The 25,534-nt window shown below is 44.3% G+C and overlaps 4 protein-coding genes across 4 annotated transcripts; 2 read left to right on the top strand and 2 right to left on the bottom strand.

The window, feature by feature from the left end:
- Window positions 1–2,248: 2,248 nt before the first annotated feature.
- NCS54_00334200 (Hypothetical protein) lies at window positions 2,249–3,757 on the top strand (the record flags this gene model as incomplete). The annotated part of the gene is made up of 5 exons (XM_053148919.1): window positions 2,249–2,523; window positions 2,574–2,615; window positions 2,956–3,045; window positions 3,094–3,436; window positions 3,500–3,757. 5 exons carry the CDS (start codon window positions 2,249–2,251, stop codon window positions 3,755–3,757), a joined length of 1,008 nt encoding a protein of 335 aa, XP_053004894.1.
- Window positions 3,758–9,256: 5,499 nt separating this feature from the next.
- Window positions 9,257–10,456, top strand: NCS54_00334300 (Carbonic anhydrase; the record flags this gene model as incomplete). The annotated part of the gene is made up of 3 exons (XM_053148920.1): window positions 9,257–9,403; window positions 9,479–10,224; window positions 10,285–10,456. The coding sequence occupies 3 exons, from the start codon at window positions 9,257–9,259 to the stop codon at window positions 10,454–10,456; spliced, it is 1,065 nt and encodes a 354-aa protein (XP_053004895.1).
- A 2,142-nt stretch (window positions 10,457–12,598) lies between these two features.
- NCS54_00334400 (HET domain-containing protein) lies at window positions 12,599–13,788 on the bottom strand (the record flags this gene model as incomplete). Its single annotated transcript, XM_053148921.1, has 2 exons — window positions 12,599–13,242; window positions 13,296–13,788. The coding sequence occupies 2 exons, from the start codon at window positions 13,786–13,788 to the stop codon at window positions 12,599–12,601; spliced, it is 1,137 nt and encodes a 378-aa protein (XP_053004896.1).
- Window positions 13,789–15,986: 2,198 nt separating this feature from the next.
- On the bottom strand, window positions 15,987–17,416 carry NCS54_00334500 (Hypothetical protein; the record flags this gene model as incomplete). Its single annotated transcript, XM_053148922.1, has 2 exons — window positions 15,987–16,011; window positions 16,071–17,416. 2 exons carry the CDS (start codon window positions 17,414–17,416, stop codon window positions 15,987–15,989), a joined length of 1,371 nt encoding a protein of 456 aa, XP_053004897.1.
- Window positions 17,417–25,534: the final 8,118 nt, after the last annotated feature.

A 25,534-nucleotide genomic window follows, 5' to 3' on the forward strand; every position in this document is an offset into this window, starting at 1 on the left:
GTCGATTTTTTGACTGTTTAACCCGGGGCTAGTTTTAGTCCCTTGTCATGGTGGCGTGACAGAGTCAAAAGGTTGGTGATGAAACCAGGCTGCTGAAGATGATATCTAAATGCACAGCCACGTCCGCCGTGTAACCAATATCTGCATCGCTGCCCAAATTACAATTCGGTTCGGTGACTTGACCACTTACGTCTTTTGCTTCACAATCTGCGCCAAAAGCCGCAGAGTTCTTTCATCACAAATCTCTGTCAACTCTCATCATCATTACTCCCACCTCCAATAACGTCTCTCTCGGCACAAGGCATGGCAGAACTCGCGCTAGGTGTTGCCGGCCTCACAGCAGGGATACCAGGCTTGGTGCAGGTTATCGGAACCCTCGGCAAGACCCTGCTGCAGAGGGTCGAGCATTCTGGTGATCAATATCATAAGGAGTTGGAGCTTGTGATTCGAACCACCAAGTCTCAGGCGCAGGAGATCTGCCTACATCTCCATGGACTGGGTCAGAGTGTCCCCGAGTCGCTGAAAGATGATATTCTCCAAATCTTTCAGGCTCTCAGGAGCACGTTCGAAAGGCTCATACGGCTAGTTCCTGCGACGAACCAGGCAGCTGAGAAGCCAAAGCTATCAGCCGCAACAAAGGCCAAGATCGATTCCGAAGTTCGCGCCATCGAGGATTGGAACACCAGGATGTTCCATCGGGCCATGATATTCGTGAATTTCGGTCAACAGAAAACAGCGGGCACCGCACAGCTGCGAGACCTTCCAGACGAGTATAGAGCTGTGTCTTTGAAGAAAGTTGAAAAGCTTCGAGAGTCGGTGGGAGAGTCTCTCAAAAAGGCAAAAGACGAATCCAACCTGCTGCTCATCCATCCAGAGGAACAAAAGGAGCAAACAATTTGCGTAGCTCTTCCAAACTGCTCCCTAGAACTACGAAGATCAAAGATCGACGACACATCTGTTCTTGTCGAGTACCGCACATACAGCGACAGCGCCCTTGAGCGTGAAATTCACAGCCAGCGTCGGATCGTCCGGGAGGTCGCGAGGATCCTTCGCCGAGCTGACCCGGAACTCATGGGCCTATTGTATTGTGACGGGTTCCTCTGGGACTCTCTGAAATGCAGATTCGAGTTGCATTTTCCCATTCCGTCCGGTCTACAGGATCCTAGAACCCTCCTTGATCTTCTAACCGACTCCTCCACCAGAAGATTCGGAATTAAGCATCCCCTAAATCAACGTATCGCCTTGGCAAAGAGCATTGTCATGGCCGTCTTCGTCCTTCACTCAGCAAGCCTAGTGCACAAGCAAATCCGCCCCGACAACGTTGTCATCTTTGAGAACAGTCCATTGCCTACCGGCACACAAAGGGACACCACCGAGAGACAACGCTACCCATATGTCCTTGGTAAGCCGTTTCTTGTCGGCTTCGACAATGTTCGCAACGTTGACGCTGCTTCGTTATTGCTTCCGGTTGAGGACTGGAAGAAAAACATCTACCTCAGTCCGCGAAGACAGCGGCTTCAGCAAGGTGACGAGTTTCAGATGGAAGACGACATGTATAGTGTGGGCGTTGTTCTGATCGAGATTGCGTTCTGGGCCTCGTTCCAGGACAAGTCGGCTGCCCAACTTGGGAAACTGGTCTGGCAGGACGCATCCCAGTCGGCACTCAAGGGTCCGGAGCAGCTGAAGAAAACATACATCTCTCTAGCTGCAGGCGCAGTCCCTCGAAAGATGGGGCAAAAGTATGCCGACATTGCCATGGCGTGTTTAACGGGACTGGAGTCGGAGCAAGGCGACTTGAAGAGACTCGAGGATGAGGATGGAATTGTCGTAGGGACGAGGTACATGGTGGAGGTGATCAGCAAACTAGAAGAGATCATCATGTAACCCTAGTTTTCGTTGTTTCAAGGCATTGGGTTTTGGTGCCGTCATTGTGTCATATCCCGTGGTAGCCAAGGAGTTATTGCAGAATCAGATGTTACTTAAGGAGTTTGAGGATCGTTATCGTGGCCATGATGATGGAGTTAATAAAACAAAGTCTTGGAATTTATGACAAGTCACCATATATAAGTCAGAATTTCTGCCAATCAGGCCATGACAGCAGAGACGGCCCCACGGTTCCCTTGCCGTATCCCTGCCAGGTCCGGGTTTATAATGAACCCCTCTTTCCAACGCGTCTTGCGTGACCCAACATGACTTTCGTCACCTCCACCACCGCCCCCTCCTGACCTCGATCGCTATCAAACTCAAAATGGCCGGAAGCACCCCAAAGAGCCGCTCTCCCCAGTCTCCCCGATCGCCATCGTCAGCCCAATCGCCCGAGCAGGCTCAGACGCCTGAACAGGCCCAGACGCCTGAACAGGCCCAGCTGCAGGCACTCGAGGCTGACGATCAAGCGGGAGAGGAGGATCCAACTCGGGGATCCGACGTTGAGAGCTCTACAGCTTCCCTCTCGTCGAGTATTCTTGCATACCGCACTATCAATGGCAGGACATACTATAGCGAGAGAGGAAATGCCGCCTACTGGTTCGCGAGCCCTCCTCGTCAAGCTTTGCCCGTATCTGACCTCTAGCCAGGGGCGCTAATGACGAACGCCAAAGCGAGACTATGGATATTGGGTAAGATTCTAATTTGACTATCGCTCTATCGCATTTGCCTAACGAGCTTCTAGCTACTACATGTGGACGCTCGCCTAGGATGGAATCCTTTACTAGGCCTCTCTAACGGCCGATATCCAGGTAAGTCGAGGTGTTTCTATCTAGTCTTGGACATATTTCTAAGCTGATGCTCGTCATCAATTAGAAAGCCCTTGATATCGGGACTGGAACTGGTACGTACAAGCACCTCCAGCTTTTAATGTTGAGTCGCTATTTACTGATCACCAAGCCACTACAGGTATATGGGCCATGTGAGTTGGGCTATGACTCCTTGATTTGTCCCGCCTTCCTGACAGGTTAGTGATTTCGCCGACGAGTATCCCAGCTGCGAAGTCATCGGCACCGACATCTCTCCTATTCAGCCTGGTTGGGTCCCTCCTAACTTGAAGTTGTAAGACGCCTTACCGACCAATATGATCCATTTCTCATTGCCAACTAGCGAAATCGAAGATTGCAACCAGGACTGGACGTTTGACGCGGAGTCATTCGATTATGTGCATATTCGCTATCTACACGGAAGTATTCCTGACTGGACCGAGTTGTTCAAACAGGCCTACCGCGTCCTTAAGCCGGGTGGCTGGATCGAGAGTTTTGAGCCTTCGCCAACCGTCACAAGTGATGATGGGACTGTTACGCCAGATTCCGCTTTGGGTCAGTGGGATCAAATCTTTATTAAGGCTTCTAAGAAGATTGGCAATGTCTTTACTGTGGTTGGGGATGGAATCCAGATGTCGTCCATGATAGAGGCTGGATTCGTCAATATCCAAGAGTGGAATGGAAAGGTAAGCAACCATATAGGCCTTTACTCCCAAAGAAATGTACTAATGGTATTCCTCGTACTACAGTGTCCACTGAGCCCGTGGGCCAAAGATCCCAAGTTTAAGGAGATAGGCCAGTTTGGGGAGGTCTTTGGTACACGGGATCCCGAGGGCCTTATTAACTTTACTGCTAACTTTTTGGGCTGGTCGCTGGAAGAGGTTACTGTCTACCTTGCTCGTTTCCGCAGCGAGCTTGGAAACCGCAAGATTCACCCATACGTCTTGCTGAAGGCTGTTTGGGCACAGAAGCCGCTTGATGCTCCTGAGCCGCTTGCAGCTGTTTAGGCACAAGGTCGGACGGAGTCGCCTAGGCGAAGGGCCATCAGTTATTCGATTGTGTCGTGAGACAGAGCCGGCGATGGATCACAGCGAAGGCGAAAGTCAGTCACCAAAGCATCTTGGTACTCGTAGATTATCGCCTATGAAATAAAATACGGTGACGCCCCCATCGGAGGTGGGGAGGGCGTAATAAAGTCCGAAGGATATATCTCTATAGTGTGGAGGCATGGAATTCCATATTGCTAAGTCTAGATATTACTAAAGATAATTAGTTATATTTATATCTATGCCCTTTTTCTTTACTACTACCTTAATAATTACTTTTATCAAAATTAACAAGAAGTAATAATAGAAACTAAAGATTTAAAATAGTAATAACATAGTAGTAATTAGTATTAGCTCTCTATCTTAGCTCGAGAGTAACTTAATTAATCTAGAAAAGGGGCCGCTACTAGATAAGGTGCTAAAGGCTTTGGATATAGCATAGCAGATCATAAAGCCTTTATGTTCTTTGTACTGGAGGTAGAGATGATATTGATATATTTCTGGCATCATGGGGGTCCCTTTGCCGTCGATTATCTCTCCTCTCCATCCCCACCAGATCATCAAGAGTGCTCTTAGGCACTGCCAAGGTCAGAACGTGTTAATAGATCGTAGCCTGCCATAAGTCTCTATCCTATAACCAAACCTAAGAAGATAGTCTCTGTTTAACCTGACTCATAACTATATTATCTTACTTGCTAATAATAAGAATAACTTATTAGTTGCCGTTCACTATAATCTTATCTCTATAACGATCTAGAAAAGTAATAATAGTATCTTTATAATTAAAATCAAATGCTATGGCGGATGCTGATACCAGAGTAGGTCCGAGTAGACAAGATCCCTGCTTGTCGTCTTCGGTTATCTGTGAATGCTCCATGCTCTTCCGGATCTTCTGCTCATCATGAATCCGCTGCCCAACATTGCAGATCCAGTGACCACGCAAGAAGATATTGAATGAGTTTGCCCACTGGGTGCCTTCGGCTCTATGTGTGTAGAACGGTCGAGTATGGGCGGGCAACTTGTCGAGTATGTAGTAGTCGGTCATGTATTTGTCATGTATTTCTGCTTGACCAGCTCGCCCAGCCGTACTTCATCTCGAGTGGACAAGTCTTCTCCTTCAATATCACGACCGTCGTTGCGGAGCATTTGCAAAACTTCGGTGAAGGGGATAATTGGGGTCTCGTCGAGCCAGACGTCTTTGCTGGGCCACCGGTCACGGACGACCTGGAGCTCGGGCATGGACTATACAGTAGCAAAGACATGCTTTAGGGCATCGTCAACAATCTGGATGACATAGTTGTATGACTGGCCAAGGGTCATTCCGACATCAAGGCTGGTGCACTCGGTAAGATCTTGTTGGGCTTCTTGTAAGGTTCTGTTGTTGGACTGCGCAGGAATGCTGAATGCACTTAATAAAAGGATTGATCTTGTGATGATTGTTATTATTGTTATTGTCTTCTTCTAGAGTTCAATGCAGGTTATGTATGCCTATTCCATGCGATGTGGAATCAACTAGAACAACTGCTTTATCAGCCTGTGGCGATAGGTGGCGATATTTCCAGCAGCTTCCAATAGCTTCCTCTTAACCTTGAAGTCGAGGGGGAACCCTCAGTTCTTCCAACAGGGTTTCGGAATTATTTGCGTGGAAGACCGGACCGATCTTGCGAGTCAGCACGTCAGACGTGAAATACATTCAGCCCGGCCTCCATCGACGTACCTCGTACACTTTCTTAAGCCAGCCGCTATCGCCATCTGGTTGGCTAGCTGCTGGCTTTGCGCCAGGACCGCCCTGCGACTATAATAGCTGACCTCGAACATCTCTGAGCCGCTTTCTATCGCTGCTGGCTGCAACTTAGGGGTATGGATCTCGACAAATCCTTGGTCCTCGAGAACTTGGCGGAACGTCCGAAGTATCATGGCACGGATGCGGAATAGGGCCTTATTGGATGGATGGCGGAGGTCGAGAATGCGGGTTGACAACAGCTCGGGGGGGGGTTTGGGAAAAACCGGAGTTATCAAATAGCAGGCCATGCGCGACGTCGACCAGGTGGACGGAGTAGACGGCGACTTCGAGACCAGAGTCGGTGACAGAGCGGATAGGCTCACGGGGTTGCTGGAGGGTACCAGTGACTTGAACGAGGGACTCCGGGGTGAGGCATTTGACCCATTTGACCAGGTGCGGCGTTGTGCGGTCGAGAGTGTCAACGATATTCCGCCCCAGCCGAGGAGGCGTCCGGATCCACTTGGGCGCCTTGTTGTGTATATAACTGGGACCTTTGTCCTCTTGACTTGAGCAGTGATTAAGGCCAATAAGACTCCGTTTCGTGTGTTTACATTTGACATTGGAGTCCCCCCAGAGGCTGAAAACTCCCGAGTATTCTCTGCCAGCACTGGCCGCTGTGGCTGGGTTACATCCGTGGTTCTCCGTGTTTGACTTGACGCGCTGGCTGCTCGGGGCCAGGGGTTGCTCAATGAAACGGTCTGGAACAGGGGCGATTTCTGATACCCCCCTTGCACGGGTTTCTGACAAACCGCCGTCCTGAAAACCACAACTAGCCACTGTTGGGAAGCAGAAAACCTGTGGCTGTCGTCTCAAACCTAAATTTAGGGCGCGGTCGTTTGAGCGCCTTGTCGGATACCGTTTTGAACCACTCAAGCTGAGATGCGCTATCAATCTACCGAAGCAAGACGCCATTCCGATGGAACACCACTAACCTTTTTCAAATCTTTTGAGGCTCGCCGCGCTTTTTTCCACGAGTCAGTAGCGCAGCTGGTAAACAGCGCCGGAAGTAAAGCGCTTCTTGACCTGAGTCTGGCACATGGACTCAAAACGTTGTGTTAGGACCGCAGATGTTTGAGCGTTTCCGCGTCGAAACAGATTCACTGATCAAGAACGCAACAAATTTGATTCATCTGGCTTCTCCGGATGTTATGTTTGAATCTGGGCGTTTGAACCATCAATCGGAACCCCCAGATTTCAATGCCGAGGGCTCAGGGCCCAGAGTCGCTCATCGAAGCCCAAGCATGAGGGAGGACAACGAGTCAAGACGGCGGTAGATTATCTACAGGTCATTTTCCTGATGGCCAATTGAGTTCTGGACCTCCTTGGATCCGGGTTCATGGTTTCGGACCTGATGCATGGGAATTGGTGATGTCAGGTTCTAGATTCAATCTCGCGGCTCTAGTCCCCAATCTGTACGGAGGAAGGGCCAAATAGTTCTTGCCCAGGAAAAAGCAACGAAAAAGCCACAACTAGGGTAGATACAAGGAATACTTCAATCTCATTTGACCCTGCTAGACACTAATATTTTATAGCACGCTCCAGTTGGCAAATAAAACACACGCTTCCGCTATACGCCCTGAAGCTATAGAGGCATTAGAGAAAGGCCCCTTGGAGCGGATTGAAGAGGGATATACCTATAAGTAGCTGACAAGGATTGAACAAGTCGGGCAGTGACTTTTTGGCCCTACATCTGTAAAATTAGGGTCCAAAAAAATCTAAACGCTGCCCCGCCAATATATAATCCACTATTTTATCCCTTGATACCCTCTCTATCTTTGACTATCTATAATAATAGTAAATAATATCTAATAATAATAGAATTTTCTTAATTATTTACGTAAATTACGCGCTAAATTAGGATTTTAATAAGGTAGCCTAAGCCCTTATTATTCGCGAGGTAAAAATAAAAAGGACCTATTATAATATTACCGCTAAGATAAAGTATTTATTAGCTATTATTTTTAATATTTATTAATATTAGAAAACTTAATAAACTTTAGATAAAAAGCTAAAATGTAGGCGTTTTAAGAAACTTATAGTTTAATAGATTTAAAATATATTAATTTTACTTAAATATAATTATAAAATTATATATAAATAATTTATTAATTATCTAAGTAATAATATCTTTTAAATAATAATATATTAAGTTATTTATTATTATTATAATTATAAATAAAAAATAATATAAAAAATATTATTATTAAAAGAAACAGCTTATTAATAACCCTAACCCTAATATTAAGCTTAGAAAGAAGATAGTAAAGAATTAATTAAGGTATAATAGTTTAGAAATTAAATATTAAATTTACTTAGAAAGGTTTTAATTAATTAATATTATCTTTTAATTATTTTCTTTAATAAATTAATAGTTTAATCCTAATTAAATTATAAATATAAATAAAGATTTTAAAAGCCTTATAAGAAGTTTATAAAAGAATTTATTAATATTATAATTTATAAGAATTTTAAGTTATTAATTATAATTTAAGGAATAATTTAAAAAAGAGGAAAATCTAATATTATTATTATAATTTATAATTAAGTTATAAAATAAAAAAAATATTTTTCTTTAAGTTATTAAAAAGCTTTATTTAAAGGTTAATTTTTTATATATAATAATATAAAAAGATTTTAATAAGATAATATAAGAATTTATATATCTTAGTTATTAATTAATTAATTACTTTTTTACTTAATTAAGTAAATTAACTAGCTAATATATTCCTTAGATCTTAATTTAATTAAATATATCTAGAAGTAATTAAAGCTTAATATTAAGAAAATATTTCTATATTTAAATCTCTTAAAAAATAATAAAATTAATATAATAAAATTAATTAAATATATTAAATTAGCATAAGTAGTAATTACTATTAATTAAATTAATATATTAATTAACTTACTTTCTTGCTAACTTAATATATATATCTAGGCGTAAGGATAATATATTAAATATTAAAGAGGAAAATTAGAGCTTTATTTTAATATATAAATTATATTTTTAAATATTTATTTAATAGAAATATATACATATGAAGTTAATGCTATGAAAGAATTCTAATCCTATAAGGTAGGCTGTTCAGATTCTTTTGGACCCCAATTTTACCTTATCGCGAATAAGGTTAATTGCATTGGAACAGCCGTTGGTCAAAATTAGTCGTCATCGTCGACGTCTAGAGTATCACACGCGGATCCCCCCCCCCCAAGCAAAACAAGAGGACTAGCTTGCGACGTGGTTACCAGATGAAACCAGACCCCAGGGCCACCTCCAGGCTAACGCTGTGATGCAGCGCCCCCGCGTGTGCTTCTATTTCTGGATCCAAGGGCCCGGGGGGGGAAGGAGGGAGGGAGCCTTCGGCCTTTGGATTGCGTTCATTCCATGTATGTCCACGTAGGCACGTAGGCACCTCGTGTCGCGAGAATATTACTATAAGAAACCACCCGGGCCATTGCCATCCTCCATCTCCATTCTCACTACCTTGTTTCCTTCCTTTTTCCTTATCGCGCGGTTTGCCGTTCCATTTGTCTTCTTTCGGGGACTGGTTTCTCCTCTTCTCTTCTATAATACCCCCGTTTTCCGGCTCGTGGCTTCAACCTTCTGCGCTGGCGCAATACCCTTCATTTTTGATCCCACTGAAGCCTTTGTTTCTCCAGTAAAGAAAATTATATCCAAAATGGCTGGCTCTTTGGTTCTTCGGATCGGGCTCCTTGCGGTCCTTGCGTCCAAGGCATGGGCATCTTGCGCCTACGGGACCTTGTTGCATCCAAGGGCCGAGGAGGGAACAGTCGACGTCAACATTTTTGGATACACGGGCGAAATTGTACGTTTCATCCAAGGGCTTGATTAGAATTCATATCCTTCGCGACTTGACCCATTAACACCAATGATTTCGTAGGGCCCAACGAAATGGGTGGCACTGAGCGCCGAGAACGCCCTCTGCTCTACCGGCACGAACCAGTCTCCCATCGACATGGTTGACGGAGCTTTCACAATTATCCCTGCCGCTGAGCTCGGCCTCTCTATCCCCGACATGCCTGAAGGCACTGAATTCGAGAACCTGGGCACCACGGTCGAGGTTGTCGCGGGCGAGGGCACCATGGCGTTTGGCGGCGTCACGTACACCCTCCAGCAGTTCCACTTTCACCTGCCCAGCGAGCACCTGGACAACGGCACCAGCATGGCCATGGAAATGCACATGGTCTGGGAGGGCGCTGCTGGCGAGATTGCTGTCATTGGCGCCTTTATCGACATCGAGGACGGAGCTGGAGGCGAGGCCGGTGCTGCCCCCAACGCGACAGCCCCTGCAGCTCCGGTCAACACCACCCCAGAGGCGGTCAACTCTACCCCGGAGCCTGCCGCTACTCCGGAGGCTCAGCAGGTGCATCGCAGGAGGGATGGATTCTTGAAGATGCTCCGCAAGAAGTCAGTCAAGAAGACCCAGGAGAAGCGACAACTGCCCTCTATCCAAGGCCACTTCTTCCTCGTCAACACGCCGTCAACCAGCGTCGTCACGGCTTCGACGCTCCTCGAGACCGTCCTGGGTTCCGTGGAGGAGATTTCAGAGCCCGGAACCGTCACCAAGACGCAGCCTCTCATCATGTCCGAGCTGGTCAACACTCTGGCAGCAGGGTCGTTCCAAACGTGAGTTCCTGATGCTATCTCTCTGCATCCGTCAGGACAGAGTGCTAATTTCTCGACCAGGTACAATGGATCTTTGACGACCCCTCCCTGCAGCGAAGGCGTGAGATGGCTGGTTTCGGACCAAAAGCTGTCAATTCAGACGGCTACATTTAGCAAGACCCGGACTGTGATTGGATTCAACTCCCGGTTTCCCCAGGGTGCGCTTGGCGAGCCGAACGTCCTCCAACAGTAAACGTCTTCATGGAAAGGCAATGACTACGCGCGCCAGTGTGAGAAATAGGCAGTTCAGTCCAGTCCAGGGTGTCTGGACTGGAACGCCTATGTACCGGTACTGCCTGCATGTCTGGTGCCCATTTGGCACCGTCAGACGCTGCCTTTCCTCCCAAGAAAAACGAGAGATTCCCCATCTTTGATTGTGAACATTTCAGCATGCCTTCCCGTTGCATTGTCCACTTTGTGCATCCTCTTCTCCTGCTGGAACCCACATCATCGGGAGAGAGTTGCCATCGTCTGCAAGACACTTGACATGAGCGTAGATTCGCCGAATGGTCTGTTGGCCGGATTGTTGTCGTGGCCGCCGTATGGCTTCCAGTGCGGAGCGGCTGCTTGTCATGACGGTTGTATTCCCTATAGGGCGCCGATCGAATTTCGATCGAGTCTTGGCGTCGAATCGAATGATAGGTGCTGAATTCGATATCGAATCTACGGGAGACGTGCTGGATTCGATTCGAAATTTTATATGGCCACGCTCGAATCGAATGGCAATGGTTGACATTCGGTGCGATAGATTCGATAGATGTCTGTGCCCTGCGGCAGCCCTCGGCGCTATCGTCACATCGTACCGGCGCGAAGGGATCTACCATTTTCAATGAGATCCGGTGCGAATACGAGGATCTTACTAAACGCTACTGGAAGATATGAGCGGTAAACTAAACGTAGCATGCCACATCCAGAGGTCCCGCTGTTGTCTCTCCTCGTAAGCTCTGGTTTCGAGTATCGATCTATGCTTGCGACCATCTGCCAGACAAAACGAGAAGGGCGATCTTGTAAATTGTTGTCTGTACACATATCACTCAACGCATCAAGGCAAGCGAAGGCTTCGCCCTAGCTTCTCAATGATTCCCGCGGAAAACAAGGTCCAATCCTTTTGATAACCAGAATACAAGCAGCTGGTGATACTCTCCACCACGGCGTCGGATCGGCGTGTCTCTCGAACGAATCGACAACATCAATACCATCCAAACACAATCTAAACAATAGCAATTTGGTATCTTCGGTTCAACAGCTGGCTGGTCCCGCTTGCGCCCTTTGCCATCTTCAACTTCGTCTTGGGAGCTTGCCCAAACTCTAGAGGAAGAAATGTAGTCTTGCCTTGCCAGCAGTAATCTGCCAAGTTAGCAAAAACCACATGACTCCCAAGCTTCACAGCGCTCTTCCTTGGACCGAAGCATCCGCAGGGCTCTGTTTCATCAGAGACGGGAGCTGACAACATCCGGTAAAGCTGAGTGAACGAAAGGGCATAAAACATTCCAATACGTTGAAAATAGCCGGGCCTGTCTGGGCAAGGTTCTAGGAGAAGGCCTGATATAATGATCTGTACGAAATTTCCGTCGGCCAAGGGTTTGGGCGGACATCCGGAGATGGGGAGGAAGTAAGTATTATTGGCGGCGCGGACGGAGTTGCAAAGCTGGGTGCCGTCGTCGTACCAGAGGTATAGCGTGAGTTCGCCCCTCTGGGTCCCGGCGATTTTCCATAACCAGCCCGTCAAATTCAGAATACCATCCGACACGTCCATAAATGGATCGGAACTAGCGGGCGTGACCTCGGTGATTATCGAGTCCACGACTGTCCACCGCTCGTACTCTGCGCTGCAGCTGGCCGGAGTGATCTCTCCATCGATGGATGCCCAGGACCAGCTCGGTGCACGATATATCTTGGGCTTGGATGCGGCTGGTGACGGGTTCGAAGGTACCTGCCAGAGAAGCTGTTGGGCTAAGAACCGAGACCATAGCCCTGCGTGGTAGGTGATGTTGGGGCTGGGCGAGGATTTGCGTGACATATCCTGTATGGTTTTTGCGACACCGGCAATGGCCACAAGCTTATCCTTCTCGTAGGTTAGCGACGACGCGGTATATCTGCCAAGCAGCTCCGCCCAGATTTCCAATGGTTCCTTCTTTTCTATCCTCAATTTCGCCAGTGGCAGTCTCCCAGCCTCCTTCGTCATTAGCCCGTCGGGCTCCGCTTCGGACGCGCATTTGGTAGGGCATTCCCAAAACACCATGTCTCGTGCAAAGTGGATAGTTCGCCGGGATAAAGCATGTTCCTGGAGAACCCAGCCTCGAGTGTTGAGAGTTGATTTAGAGACGCCTCTACTTCACATGTGCTGCGGGTTGATACAGACGAAGTGGCCGTTCGCCCAGTTTGTCCACTCGGTCTGCACCGTCGGTGGTTCAAGATATTCTGGGTTCCTCTCGCTGAACAAACCGCCTTCGCTGTCCTCAGCATGGGACGCCGAGATATTACAGATGCCGTTTTTGTAGATGAGGTGCATCTCTGCGCATTCTGCGTGCCAATCATTGCCGTCGTCTTGGAGGATACACAGCGAATCGATCCACAAGTACTCCCATCCGAGCTGTTTCACCACGGCAATAGCGTCACGGTACGTCCGTGGCATGCGGTTCATTGGCAGCTCAGTCTGAAAAGCTGCAACATTGTTCTGGAGAAGCCTTAAAGTGGGAGTTTGACCCAAACAATGGCTCAGTGTTGCGTACTGGGCCGACGTTGGAACGTTGGCGCGAAGTCGTATGGATGGCGACGTCTTTTCGTCTCCGACTTGGATGAGACGGCTGGGAAACCACGAGGACGTCGCACTTTCACAACCCGCATGCGATGTGAGGCACTGTGACAGCCACTGATGTACGCGAGTCATCATGGCGTCAGCCGTTGACCCTACAACCGGACCATCATCGTTGTGCATCAACTTCTCTGGACCCGACTCAGGTTGAATAAGCGCCGTGTCTACTTACTGTTAGTCGCAATGAACCGGCCTCGAATTTCCGCGGGCTACATACCTGGGATGCGCTGGACAATGATGAGCGGAAATGGGTTGTTGCCATAGGTCTGTCGAAAGAGGCCGAACTTGATTTTATCTCTCGATATTGAATCAACCCTCCAGTAGACGCTCGTATTGCCGCCCGGTCGACTCTTATCATTCAAATCGGCGGTCCGCCACCTTGCCCGGTCCATCGAGGACATTTGGCTCGAGAACAACTGACAAAGGCTGCAGCGGCAGTTTTCCAGCTCTTCCAATGACACGTGGAGTTGTTGGTCAGGAAGTGACGTTTTCTTGAAAATCATATCAACCTGACGGACAATGTCGCTATTGACGTCGGGTAATTGGTCGCCATGGAGACCCAAGACTCCGCGAAAAATACCTTGGCATGCTCCGCACAGCTTCTTGTTTGACGGGGGACGAAAGGCAAAGTTTGGCGAAAACTCAATTGCAGCGTCGTCTGGATTCGAGCGCTCGATGCGCATGCCCGTTCCAGCGCTTGTGGTTGACATGGTGATGGACGAGATCCCGTAGTCGTCTTCAAGTTGGTTCTAACGCCAAAACTTGGAGGATGACAGGTGCCTTCCGACAAGGTAAAAGTAGTGGCAGGCTCTGGTGATATACGCCACGGAATGTTCGGGTGCAGAGCTTCTCAACGTCGTTATCGCCTTGGCCATCGTTCCAGTGCGCATTGCTGATAGGCCGCAAGACTTGGCCTCCAGTGAGGTAGCATAATATCCGGGCCAAATTGGCACCGAGTTGCGCCCACCTTCGCTTGAGCTGCCCAGAGTCCCGTCAATTCGCCCAATGAGTGCGACAGGACGGGCATTGACACGCAATGTAGCAGGCTGTGTTCATGACCAGATGCGAGGACCCTACCAACTTGGCGGTCTGTTTCCAGTTAGTGATGACCAGACATCCCAATAATAAATAAATACATAATATTGGCATAGTTATTGTTATGTATTTATTGTTATAACCTTATATTCTTATGTATTGTTAAGCTTAACGTACTCCACAAGCGAGCCGACCGCACAAGCGAGCCGATCACTCTACTGTATAGCTAAAAATAGCAATATCAGATTTTCTAAAATAAGCTATATAATTATTCAAAATATAAAAAAATAATTTTTAGATATCTTATTAAAAAATTTATAAGACAGTATTTTTTCCAGATTTTTAATTAATTTATTAAGCTTTCTATTTATAAAAATCAGAAAAAACACGGTGTGAATAAGGTTCCTAGCGCGCTAATAAATATGAATTTTTAGGATTTTTTTTCTATATAGGTATTTTACTAATTAGCCTATTCCAAAATTTCAGCCATTTTAGGCTGAGTTTGAATTTTTAAGAATTATTTTAAAATCACGATTTAAGGTGAAAATCTGAATGATCGGCTCGGTTGTGCGGTCGGCTCGCTTGTGGAGTACGTTAGCATAATACGAAACAGCATGAAACTCTCAATAAGACACAGCTTGTTTCATATAAATAACTTTAATTTTGGCCAAGCACCGTACAAGTGAAATTGGGCATTTTGTATGGGGAAACTTTTTTTTTGCTTATCGGTAGAGGGGTCTTATCGGTGGAGGGGTATCGCATGGTAGTCATAGGCGACCATACCGCATTCGTAATCTAAAAAATAATGCGATAATCTAAAACATCATGAAACTATCAATAAAATAAGCTTCATTCCACGCAAATTACTTCAATTTTGGTCAATCACCGTGTAAGTGAAATTAGGTATTTTGTATGGGGAACTTTTTTTTTTTGCTTAGCAGTAGGTGGGTGTTAGCAGTAGGTGGGTACTGCATGGTAATCATCTCCGCCTGAAACATCATGCCGACAAGTCTACTAGAAAGCTCAAGTCCTTTCGAGGAGACTCAGTGGACTCGAGCCAGCCCTCGATATCCGATTACCAGGGCATGAAATCGATCTCCTCCCGCCGCTTAGATCGACCCAAGGAACTCCTAGTCCGCTGGCTAGTCTATGGTATCGCCTTCGTCCAGACTAAGAATTGTCAATGTGAGCAGGAAGATGCCATGCATGTGAAGGTTATTGAGAGTCAAGTTGGCCTTAATCACTGCTCAAATCAAGAGGACGAAGGTCCCAGTTATATACACAACAATAGTGTCCAAGTGGATCGGGACGCCTCCTCGGCTGGGGCGGAATATCGTTGACAAGAATGACTACTCTCGCGACCTCCTCTTCTATCTATTCCCACCCTCAGCTAACCTCCTTCCAAAGCCAGCATCAACCATTCGCCAGTGGGTGATAAATATGTTCGAGGTGAGGAAGGAGAGTTTGCGGCAGGATATGCTCGACAGTCAGAGTTGAATTTCGCTCTCCTTCGATCTTTAGACGTCGCCGAACTACCTCGCCGTACTTGGAGTAGCAGCACATTTCATCGACAAATCTGGGCTGATGCAGGGACGGTATAGTCAACACCGTACCCCAAGAACAAGCATCACTCACGTACAACGTACTTATGCCTTTAGCCAGGCAATTTTGTAGAGTTTTGGCTGCATTCAGTCTATAAAGCAATGGAGATGTATTCATCGCATCATAAACATCCTCCCTCGCCTTGTATTCATGAATGTTTCCTGATATTCGGCTTGACAGAGTCCAAACACCCTACAAGAGGATCGCCGCCATGGCAATGCCTACAACGGAGGCGGTTAAAAGTCCGCTCACCCCCCCAATCTCACCAGGACTAGTGGTCGTTGTAATCCTCGTCCCTTGTGTCAAGTTAGCAATCGTTGAGAAGTTGTTTTTGGGGACCGAGGTGGAAACTCACCTTCCGGTGTACATGATATCTTGTTTTACCACGGCCCGGACGTGGTTGTAGAGGACATAGAAGTAGGTGAGGAGGAGCACAATGCTCATGCCGGTGCCCATCCACTTGACTGCCTCGCTGGCCATGGCATTTCCGATGGAGATGGTGGCAAGGATCCAACCGGTGTTGGGGAAGACCATGGCCCACCAGCCGAGATGGAAGTAGACGGGAGGCGACTGGAGGACCGCGATGACGGCAATGCCCCACCACCAGGCCGCGAGGGCCCAGAGGCTGATGCCGGATATCAGGGCAATTGTACGGATGATGCCAGCGTCGATGATGACGCCGTCCAGGTCGGGGTCAAAGCTGTCGGGGAGGCCGTTGGCCATACCGATGAGGGCCAGAGCAGTGAATGACGGGGGGCCGACGTTCATGAACAGGCCGGGACGGTGCTCGCGGTTGGGCAGGCCGGCCGACATCAAGCGGCCGACCATGTGTGCGTACATGAGGACGGCGACCGACAGGCCGAGACCCTGGCACGTCAAGCCGGCCACGATGATGGGAACGGCCGCGATCTCGGGCTGCGTGTCAGCGATGACGGAGGCAATCGTGCCCGAGAGCATAATGGGGAAGATGGGAAGGATCCACGTCGGCATCATGGTCTGCAGGCCGAAGCTGTGGGCGGCGAACACATAGCTGTACTGGCCGATGGCCAGCATGAGGGTGAGGATGACGTATCCCCAAAAGGCCACTTGAATGGCCCACACCAGCGTCGAGTCGTTGTTGGGGATGGCGTAGCGTTGGGTACCGGTGATGAGGGTCGCGATGGAGAGGAAGAAGGTCGGGAAGAAGAAGCCCTCGCGCTCGTGGGTGAGCGACTTGGCCATGTCTCCGGGGTTGAAGAAGAACCGCAGCACCATGGCAGAGCATACGGCGACGAACAGCAAGATGTTGACCACGTAGACAGCCATGCCGATCTGCCTGAGACCAGGGAACTGGTGCGGCTGGGCGAAGATGAGGAGCGACAGACCACCGGTACTCATGGTGAGCGTGTACCAAGCCCATGTGAAGTGGTGCAGCCGCTGCTTCAGGGGCATCTTGGGCCGGTTCGGATCGAACATGTCGACACCGCCGCCGGGGTGGTCTGGGTCGTCACGGAACGGGTCCTCGCCCTTTTCGACAGCCGGTGTCATGGATGGGTTGAAGATATCTGTATTTGTGTCCGGGTTGGCGTCGTTTGTCTTTTCGTGGTCCGGCTTGAGACTCAGAATGGGCGAGTTTGGTCTCGATAACTGCCATTCCGACGAGTTCTTGCGCGTCGACACGATGGACTCGGTCCAAGCCGATCTGTCCCCCCTGCTTTCCATGACGGGCGGTAACAGAATAATAATAGCAGAAAAAAAAAGAACCGAAAAGAAAAGAAAGAGAAACCAGGAATAACAAGAGGGATAAAAGACGAAAATGCCGCTGCACAAGGGAGATTCCAGCTCCCCAGATTTTTGTATCCAAGTCTATGTCAGCTGCTTCTTGCTCCTTCAAGGGCAAGTTGCTTCCACACGATGATAAAGAACACTGTTTGTATCGAAGTCACTGAGGGTTTTGGATCGGATGATATATGGCATTGGGCAACGACTCGATTGCGCGCCCGGACAGCCCCAAGCTGCTGAGAATAGAACTCACATCTACATCCTACATGGCTCGGCTAGCAGAGATCTCAGTTTAGTGGGCCTTTCTCCGTTCCGTGGTATCGTGCAAAACGAAACGCCAATCTCTTCCCGCGAAAGCTCGGTCAAGGCGGTGCCCCCGTTTGAGAAAGGCCATTCGATGTGGCGAGGCGGGCAACCTGAGAGTCTTGGGGGGGCATTTCGATTTCGGATGCCATTTTTAGGACAGGGGATACCCGCCGTTGGCTCCACCGACCTTTCAGAATCCCAGAGGGGAATCCCAGAGGGAGAAGGGGTCCGAAGCAGAAGCGTTGAATCACTGAATCGTTGACGCGTTGAAGTGTTGAAGCATTCAATTTTCTATCTATAAAGGCTAGAAAAGCATAAAATTTGGTAACTATGGAAGCATTAGTTTGAAAATGCTAAAAACTACGGGAAAAAAATAGGTTTTTTTTTTTTCAGCCACTCGCCCTTGAAGAAGCGGACAGCTATGAGGATGAGGATATTCAAGGCGTTCAGGGCGTGCGAGTCGTTGCAGGGCCCATGGTGCGGCTCTGTCAAGGCTGGCGAGTCGCCAGATCAGGAAGGACCCCCGCTGAAAGGAGGCTGCCATAATTAGAGCCGCCGCGCAATTAAGGTGCGTGCGCTACCGAATTAAGCCAGAGGGAGGACATCAACCGTCTCAGACAGCCCAGGGGGGACCCATCACTGTGACACAGATAGATACAGGCCCGTACCATAGAACGCAGGTTGTTTTCGGATGCTCCTGGCTGGATCGGCGCCGTGCTCTACGTCGGGCAGAGCCGTGGACGTGCAAATCGCCGCCAACGAAACACACGAAATAGAAACTACCATGGCAAACAGGGCTGGTGGGTTTTGTATGTTTTTGCACATTCATCGACGGCTAACAAGGACGGAAGCAAGAGGCCATCATTTTATTCATTCAAAACTAGAAATTAGCCTGGCTGTGTACATTGAATGGCTTCTCTGTGTGGCTCGAGAGCCAGACCGGACTCTTATCAAATCTCTACTACCTACATGTCCGTCGATCTCAATCGATTTGGGCCTCGTCCCGTATCAACACGACCCAACGCGCAACACATTGGGACGACAGCTGTTGGGCTCCGAGTTTTTCTCGTACTATGGAGACACGGATGGATAAACCTCAAGCCGTCGAAACAGCTGGCCTGGCACAGGGGGGGGAGCATGTACCAGAGATTTGCGAGAAACAAGTTTCACCAGAGGCTTAACTAGTTAGTTCTAGAACGTAAAACCAATCGTGTGCTTTTATCCAGCCATGGCCCCAGCCAGTAGGGCCCGGCTGGCTACGTAAGCTGTTTCGAGGCCGCTTTAGGCCCTCCCATTTCTTACCGCGTACGTAGTATGGACTATAATTAGGAGGCGGCCAGATCTCAGATTGTGAAACGAGGTCCGGACCCGACTCGGAGAGAAGCAGGCATCAAGCATCAAGCATCAGGCATATCTATCATCTATAAATATTCCCCGATCTACTAGTCTGTGCGCAGTAGACAGACTCCTGCCCCACTACACCTTCCGGGTAACAGGCGCCTCTTCCGGCCACTGTGATGGACGCCAATTGTTCAGATAACGAACGGCCTGACGCGGTCCGCCCCTCCCAGCGAGATGCAGAGATCGATCGCCATCGCCAAGCCAAGCCATCACGAAACACCATATGCGAGATCAAGCAACGCTCGGCTCCAATGAATGCCGGTGTCATGCACTGCCACGCCGCGATAAGCAACCCCAAGAGATACTGCGACGTTATCCCGCCATGACATGGCGCTTGGCATGGTCTTGAACGGAAAAACGCAGAGAAAAAGAAGGCGGGAAAAGTAACAAGGAATTTAACAAGCGCGCCAAATCGACCCTCGTTTTCTCTCCCCCAATGGCCCCCTCGAGCCCCATTTTGCAGAGACGCAGTTTCCCCATGGCGGCATTGTCGGAGCAGCACGTCTGGGTGCAAACATGCATCGTTGCAGATCGTTTGGACGAATGCCATCCCTGCATTCGCTCCAGAAGCTCGGCGAGCTCTCGGCGCGGTTAGCTAAATCGATCGTGATATCCTGAAGGGACAGCATTCTTCAACACATTACTTCTACTAACAAAATGGCGGGAGGTCGGGAACCGGAGTGAGGGTGGAGACCAGTTACATTTTGTAGGCTAAACAACAAAACGATGTAATTAGTGCCTTCCCATTTTTTTAATTTGGGATATTCTTCGCGGTTTTGCAATGGGGTATGCATCTGTTTGCGTGCCGTTGGTACCTTTACCTGCCCTCCCATCACGCAATCTATCTCCAACATGCAGTCTTGCATGAAAGGGACTATGTTGGGCGGGACTCCAGACGCGAGGTAATAATTGCATTGCCAATCACTAGGTATCGCAGGCCAAAACGGGGCATGACTGTCATCTGCAGGAGGATTCTGTCATCCGGCCCCACCCGGTTGCACCAAAAAACCCACGCAAACAGAAGGTCTGGAGCCTCTGTTTCCGGCTTTGGATGACAGGGATGACCATAGCGAATCGACTTTTCAACGCGTTTTTGAAGGTCCGACCCCGGTGGTGCCCTTCAGGTCGCGATTTTTTTCGAGCGTTCTGCGTGTAACTAACACCAACACGAACACCAGCCACGTCATACGACACTGAGCAAAATTATCACCATTTTCGTTGACCAGCCCATTTAAAATGGCCAAACGTGACGATTTTGAGCTTCTCAAGGCAGTTGAGAACGCGACCAACTACTATTTAATTGATGAAGATAAGACGCAGCCACAGAATACGCGTCGCACGTATACGCGTCCCCAGAAGGAGTGGAAGGTATGGAGGCAATTTACATACACCACCACATATGCTGCTACTTATTTATTATAATTTAACTGCAAGACGAATCATATTTCTAACTTATATCCAGGAATGGTGTACAGAGAAAGCCTTCCCGTCTATCCCTCCAGACTGGCCTAAGCCGTACAACCAGGGAGTTGTTCTGCCAGCTGACCTCGTGGATGAGGGCAAATTGGTATGGTTTCTCGACGAGAGAGTCGTCAGCAGGGCATCTAAGACTGGATCTCGAGCGAAAAGTGAGAGAAAACGCTGGGCCGAAGGCGTGGCTGAACGCAAGGCCAAGAAGGCCAAGACGACCTCTGTTGACGACCCTGCTGGCGACCCCGCTGGCGCTTCAGCTCCAGATGACAGCTGTATCACCGTTGCCGTCAAAACTGCCGTAGATAAGATCGAGCTGATATCAGAAGATGAAGAGGAGCCATTCAAATCCGCACTCACGCTCAAATTCAACACCGTGAGGACCTACGGCAACGCCATTACGAGACTCTGGGCACCATTAAAGATGCCTACTCGCCTGCCAAAATACCAGAGCATACTCGTTGTGCCTGGGGATTGAAAGAGAAGGCGTGTGGACTGCGTACTTCCGTGGATTTTCTCTTCGGCAACCACATGTTGTTACGATCAAGCAACCGGAGGCCTATTGAGCTGGCCGACTGTGCTTCTGTCCTGAGTGTCCTAACGAGGGCGTCCAGGTTCACAACAACCCAACCTACGCCTTTGTTGTGGTTATGAATCAAGGCAAAACTAACCAGAACGGCCGAATCGAGTATGGGGCTTGCTTGAGACTTCGTGACCCTTATGCTTGTTTGGTTGGCCAACTCGCTTTCCGGCTGTTTTTTCGTTGGCAGGTTGAAAGAGAGCCATTTCCGGACTTCTCGCGTCCCGACAAATGGTATAATATTAAGATATTACGACAACAGAAAGACAGACCAACAGGAAGTTAGATTGTCTTCTTTATTTACAAGACTTTGTAGCTTATAATCATATAGCAGAACTCTCATATAGCAGAACTCTCATATAGCAGAACTCTCATATCAAACAAGCCACGCGTGGACTCGTCGTCTATATAGCCATGTCGGCATTAAGGCCTCCAAGGCTAGTCATGCACCTCGTATTGCTGCTACGCAAAATGCCGATATGGCTGGCGTTCCTACTGTACGCAGTCGTGCTGGTAATTCGATTAATTACATAGAAACTGGTCTGTGTACGTTGCTGGGTCGTCCGTATATGCGTCGCGTCTTATTGTATTTTATTAAATTACCTTAAATATGGCCCGTGCATGAATCACGTCTAGAGATACCCCTCTACTATTGCTTCTATTTCCTCTCTTGTCTTACCTCTTTTATGTATAGTACTATCCCTTAATATATTCTTTTAATATTAATAATTATACTTTATTAAGGAAGTAGAGTTTATTAAAGCTAGGTTACTTCTTATTAATAAACTTAATTTCTGAGTTATAATATATATACTTTAATAGGCCTATTTTAAGTTTTTTTATAAAAAGTTTCTTATAAATATAATATTATAATAAGATATTTTTAAGTCTTTTTTTTTTAATATCTTTTTAACTTATGTAAGGTTTTTTTTTAATTAATAAAATTATTATATAATATATATAATTATTTATTAATTTTATTACTTTTATTTATTATAGTATTTATATTATATTCCTTTAGGTAAAGAGGTATTTTATATTACCTCTTTTTAATTTCTTTAGTATTTATAATAAAAGTTTAAGATCTTATATTATTTCTTAAATTATTATTTATTATAAAGTATATCTTAGTATTAAAAGAAAATATCTAGCTAATTCTTTAATTAAAATATAAGTTATAATATTATAACTATAAGTATTTAAGTATAAACTTATAATACTTATTAATTATAATATTAAATAATATCTATTAGTTTTTTTTTAATAAAAACTTTAAGGTAATTAATATTATAATTAATAATTTTATTATTATAATTAAAAGGGTTTTTTTTTAGGTTAATAATTAAATAAGGTATTTATTTATATCTTTATAATAACTTAAGTTTATTTATTATTATTAAGTTAAAGTAATTTTATTTAGCTCTATTATTTATTAAAGTATTTAATTATTTTCCCTTAAAATATATTTTTAGTTTTAAGTATTATTCCTTATAGGCTTTATTTATAAAACAAAGGGCCTTTTAGGGTAATACTTTTTTATATTTATTTATTTATTGCCTTATATTAAATAAAGTACTTAGTTTTTTATTATTATATAGCTATAATAATTAACCTTATATTTACTATTTATATAAGCTTTATAATTATAATTATTTACTTAGTTATTAATTTATTTTTAATAATCTTATTTTATAGCCTTATTACTATTATTAGGGTAAATATAATTTAGCTATTATATTTTTATAAAGACCTTATTAAGGTCTCTATATTTAAAATAATTAGTATATTCTTATAGGGCCGTATTAATAGGTTTATAGTCTTTCTTAAGGTATAATTAAATACTCTTATATTATTTCTTATTAATAATATTTTTTTAATAAATTAAGAAATTAAATCCTTTTCTTATTATATATTCTAGCTAGTTATATATAGCTAATACTTATTCTTTATATTATAAGTATATTTCTTTATAGTATAATATAGCTTTTATATTAAGGTAGCTCTTAATAAATACTTTTTTTTATTTTATTATAACATACTTAATAAGCAAGCACCGTAATTATATAAGCGCTATACTTTTTTTAACCCCTTCTATAGTTATTGCGATAAAAACACTATAAACTATTTAATTAATTAAAACTACTTATTATACTCTTTCCTAGATATCTTAATTACTACCTAATAAGTCCTTATATTATAGCTAGGCTTACTATATATACTATAGCGCTAAATACCCGGTCTAATTAACCTTCCTCGACTACTACTCCTTAATAATTTAGCTATTACTTATATATCTATATCTATTTAATTAATTACTTATCTTCCTTTCTCTACTATTATAACCCCTCTTTTCTATAATCTAGTCTTTTTTACCCTCTATTACTAGCTTAATATCTTATTTACCTCTTAAAGGTCTTTAACCTTAGCCCTTAATAATATAATCTTATATATATTTCCCTTTATTACCTTCGTAAGAGACTTTATAGCCTCTATAATTAACTCTAAGGAGCTACTATAATGCCTTCTAATTTATCTTTTAAGGTATTTAGACTAAGATCTAGCCTTAAGTATAATCTTTAGGGTCCTTAAGACCTAAGGGGTAAAAGGTTTAATTACCTCCTTGGTAGGTATTAGAGTCTATAGCTATATATTAAGCTTTAAGACTATAGCTTCTAGGTTAAGGGGAATAAAACTAGCTCCTTTAAAAGCCCCTTTAATATTTCTCTTTATTATAATAGCCTTATATATAATATAAAAGGCTAAAAAGAACTTAGTCTTTAAAATATAGGTTATAGAGTATTTAATTAGATATTTTATTTCTTAATTATAAGCCTTTTTAAGTAGCCTAAAATACTTAATATTAAGTAACTAAAATAAATAAGAAAAATAAAGTAATATATAAAGCTAAATAATTTTTTTTTTTTATAATATCTCTTAAAATTAATAAATTAATAATTTTTATAGCTATTAAGGATTAAAAGATAATAAAAATTAATTAATTAATTAATTATATATTAATTAAAGTATTTAAGCTACTTAAGACTAATCTTATTATTAGTTTAGCTATTTTTAATTATTATAATAGCTTAATTACCTAAGAGGTTACTTTCTTTATATTAATTAGTAAGGTAATATTAGCTCGCGCTAATAATAAATAGCTAAATTACTTAGCTTTTAGTATTAATTACTTAAATAACTATAATTTATTCTTAGTTATTAGGCTATACTAATTTTAGCTTTAAATGCCTTTTTATACTTATAATAATTATCCTACTTATAATTATATCTATAAGAAAGCTAATCTTATTAAAGTTATAGATATTATTTAATTAGATATTATACTTTATAATTATATTTATTATAAGCTAAAACTAATTATAGATAATAATTAGATCTTTATACTTAGCTCTTTAATAATTATATTTATAAAAGAAATATATCTTAAGGTCTAAGTGCTACTTAATAAAATTATAAGCCTAATGTATACTAACTAGTAATATATCATAGTTAATAAGTAATTAATTAGCTATTTCTTTTATATTATATAGCTAGGGAGGAAATCCTTATAAATCTAGATTAAGAATAAAGTAAATAAGGATCTATTCCTCTAGATTAGATAGCCGATGTGATTTCTAGATAGTATCGCGTTGAGACTAGATGCCTTGCTAGCGGCGATGTAGTCATCGCTCATCGACTATATAGGTGCTTACGGCGCGTTAGATGCTTAGTTTTAGGTTATTTTAAAGGGCCTAAAGGGCAAGAAGGGTTCTAGCTTTAATAGTAATAGCTAGCATATTAGGTTATTAAGAATCGATTAATTAAATAAAAAGTTAGGTATAAGGTAGAAAAGTGCGGTGCTTATATGACTGCGGCGCTTGCTTATTAAGTATATTAACTTATTATATTATAATAATAATTTATTATTTTAAGCTAATAGCTCCCTCCTTAGTAAAATAAAACTATAATATAGTAATATTAAGTCTTTTATATTATTTTTTTATCTTATATTAAAAGGTTTTATAGGCTAAGTAAGGTTTAATATTAAGCTAAGGTAATTAAATTAGAAAATAATTATTTTATTATTTATTTATAATATATATATTATAATAGTAATCCTTATATTATACCTAAGAGATTTCTTTATATTATAGGTATATAGATATTATATATAGGTTATTCTATAGGTTATAATAAGGTTTAAGCTATCTTAGGTTTATAGCTATTTCCTTATAATATACTTATATATAAATATCCTTTATATTATTTATATTTTATTATTTTTTAATTAATTAGATATATTA

The sequence above is a fragment of the Fusarium falciforme genome, chromosome 3 (assembly GCF_026873545.1).
Source record: "Fusarium falciforme chromosome 3, complete sequence".
NCBI classification, from domain to species: domain Eukaryota; kingdom Fungi; phylum Ascomycota; class Sordariomycetes; order Hypocreales; family Nectriaceae; genus Fusarium; species Fusarium falciforme.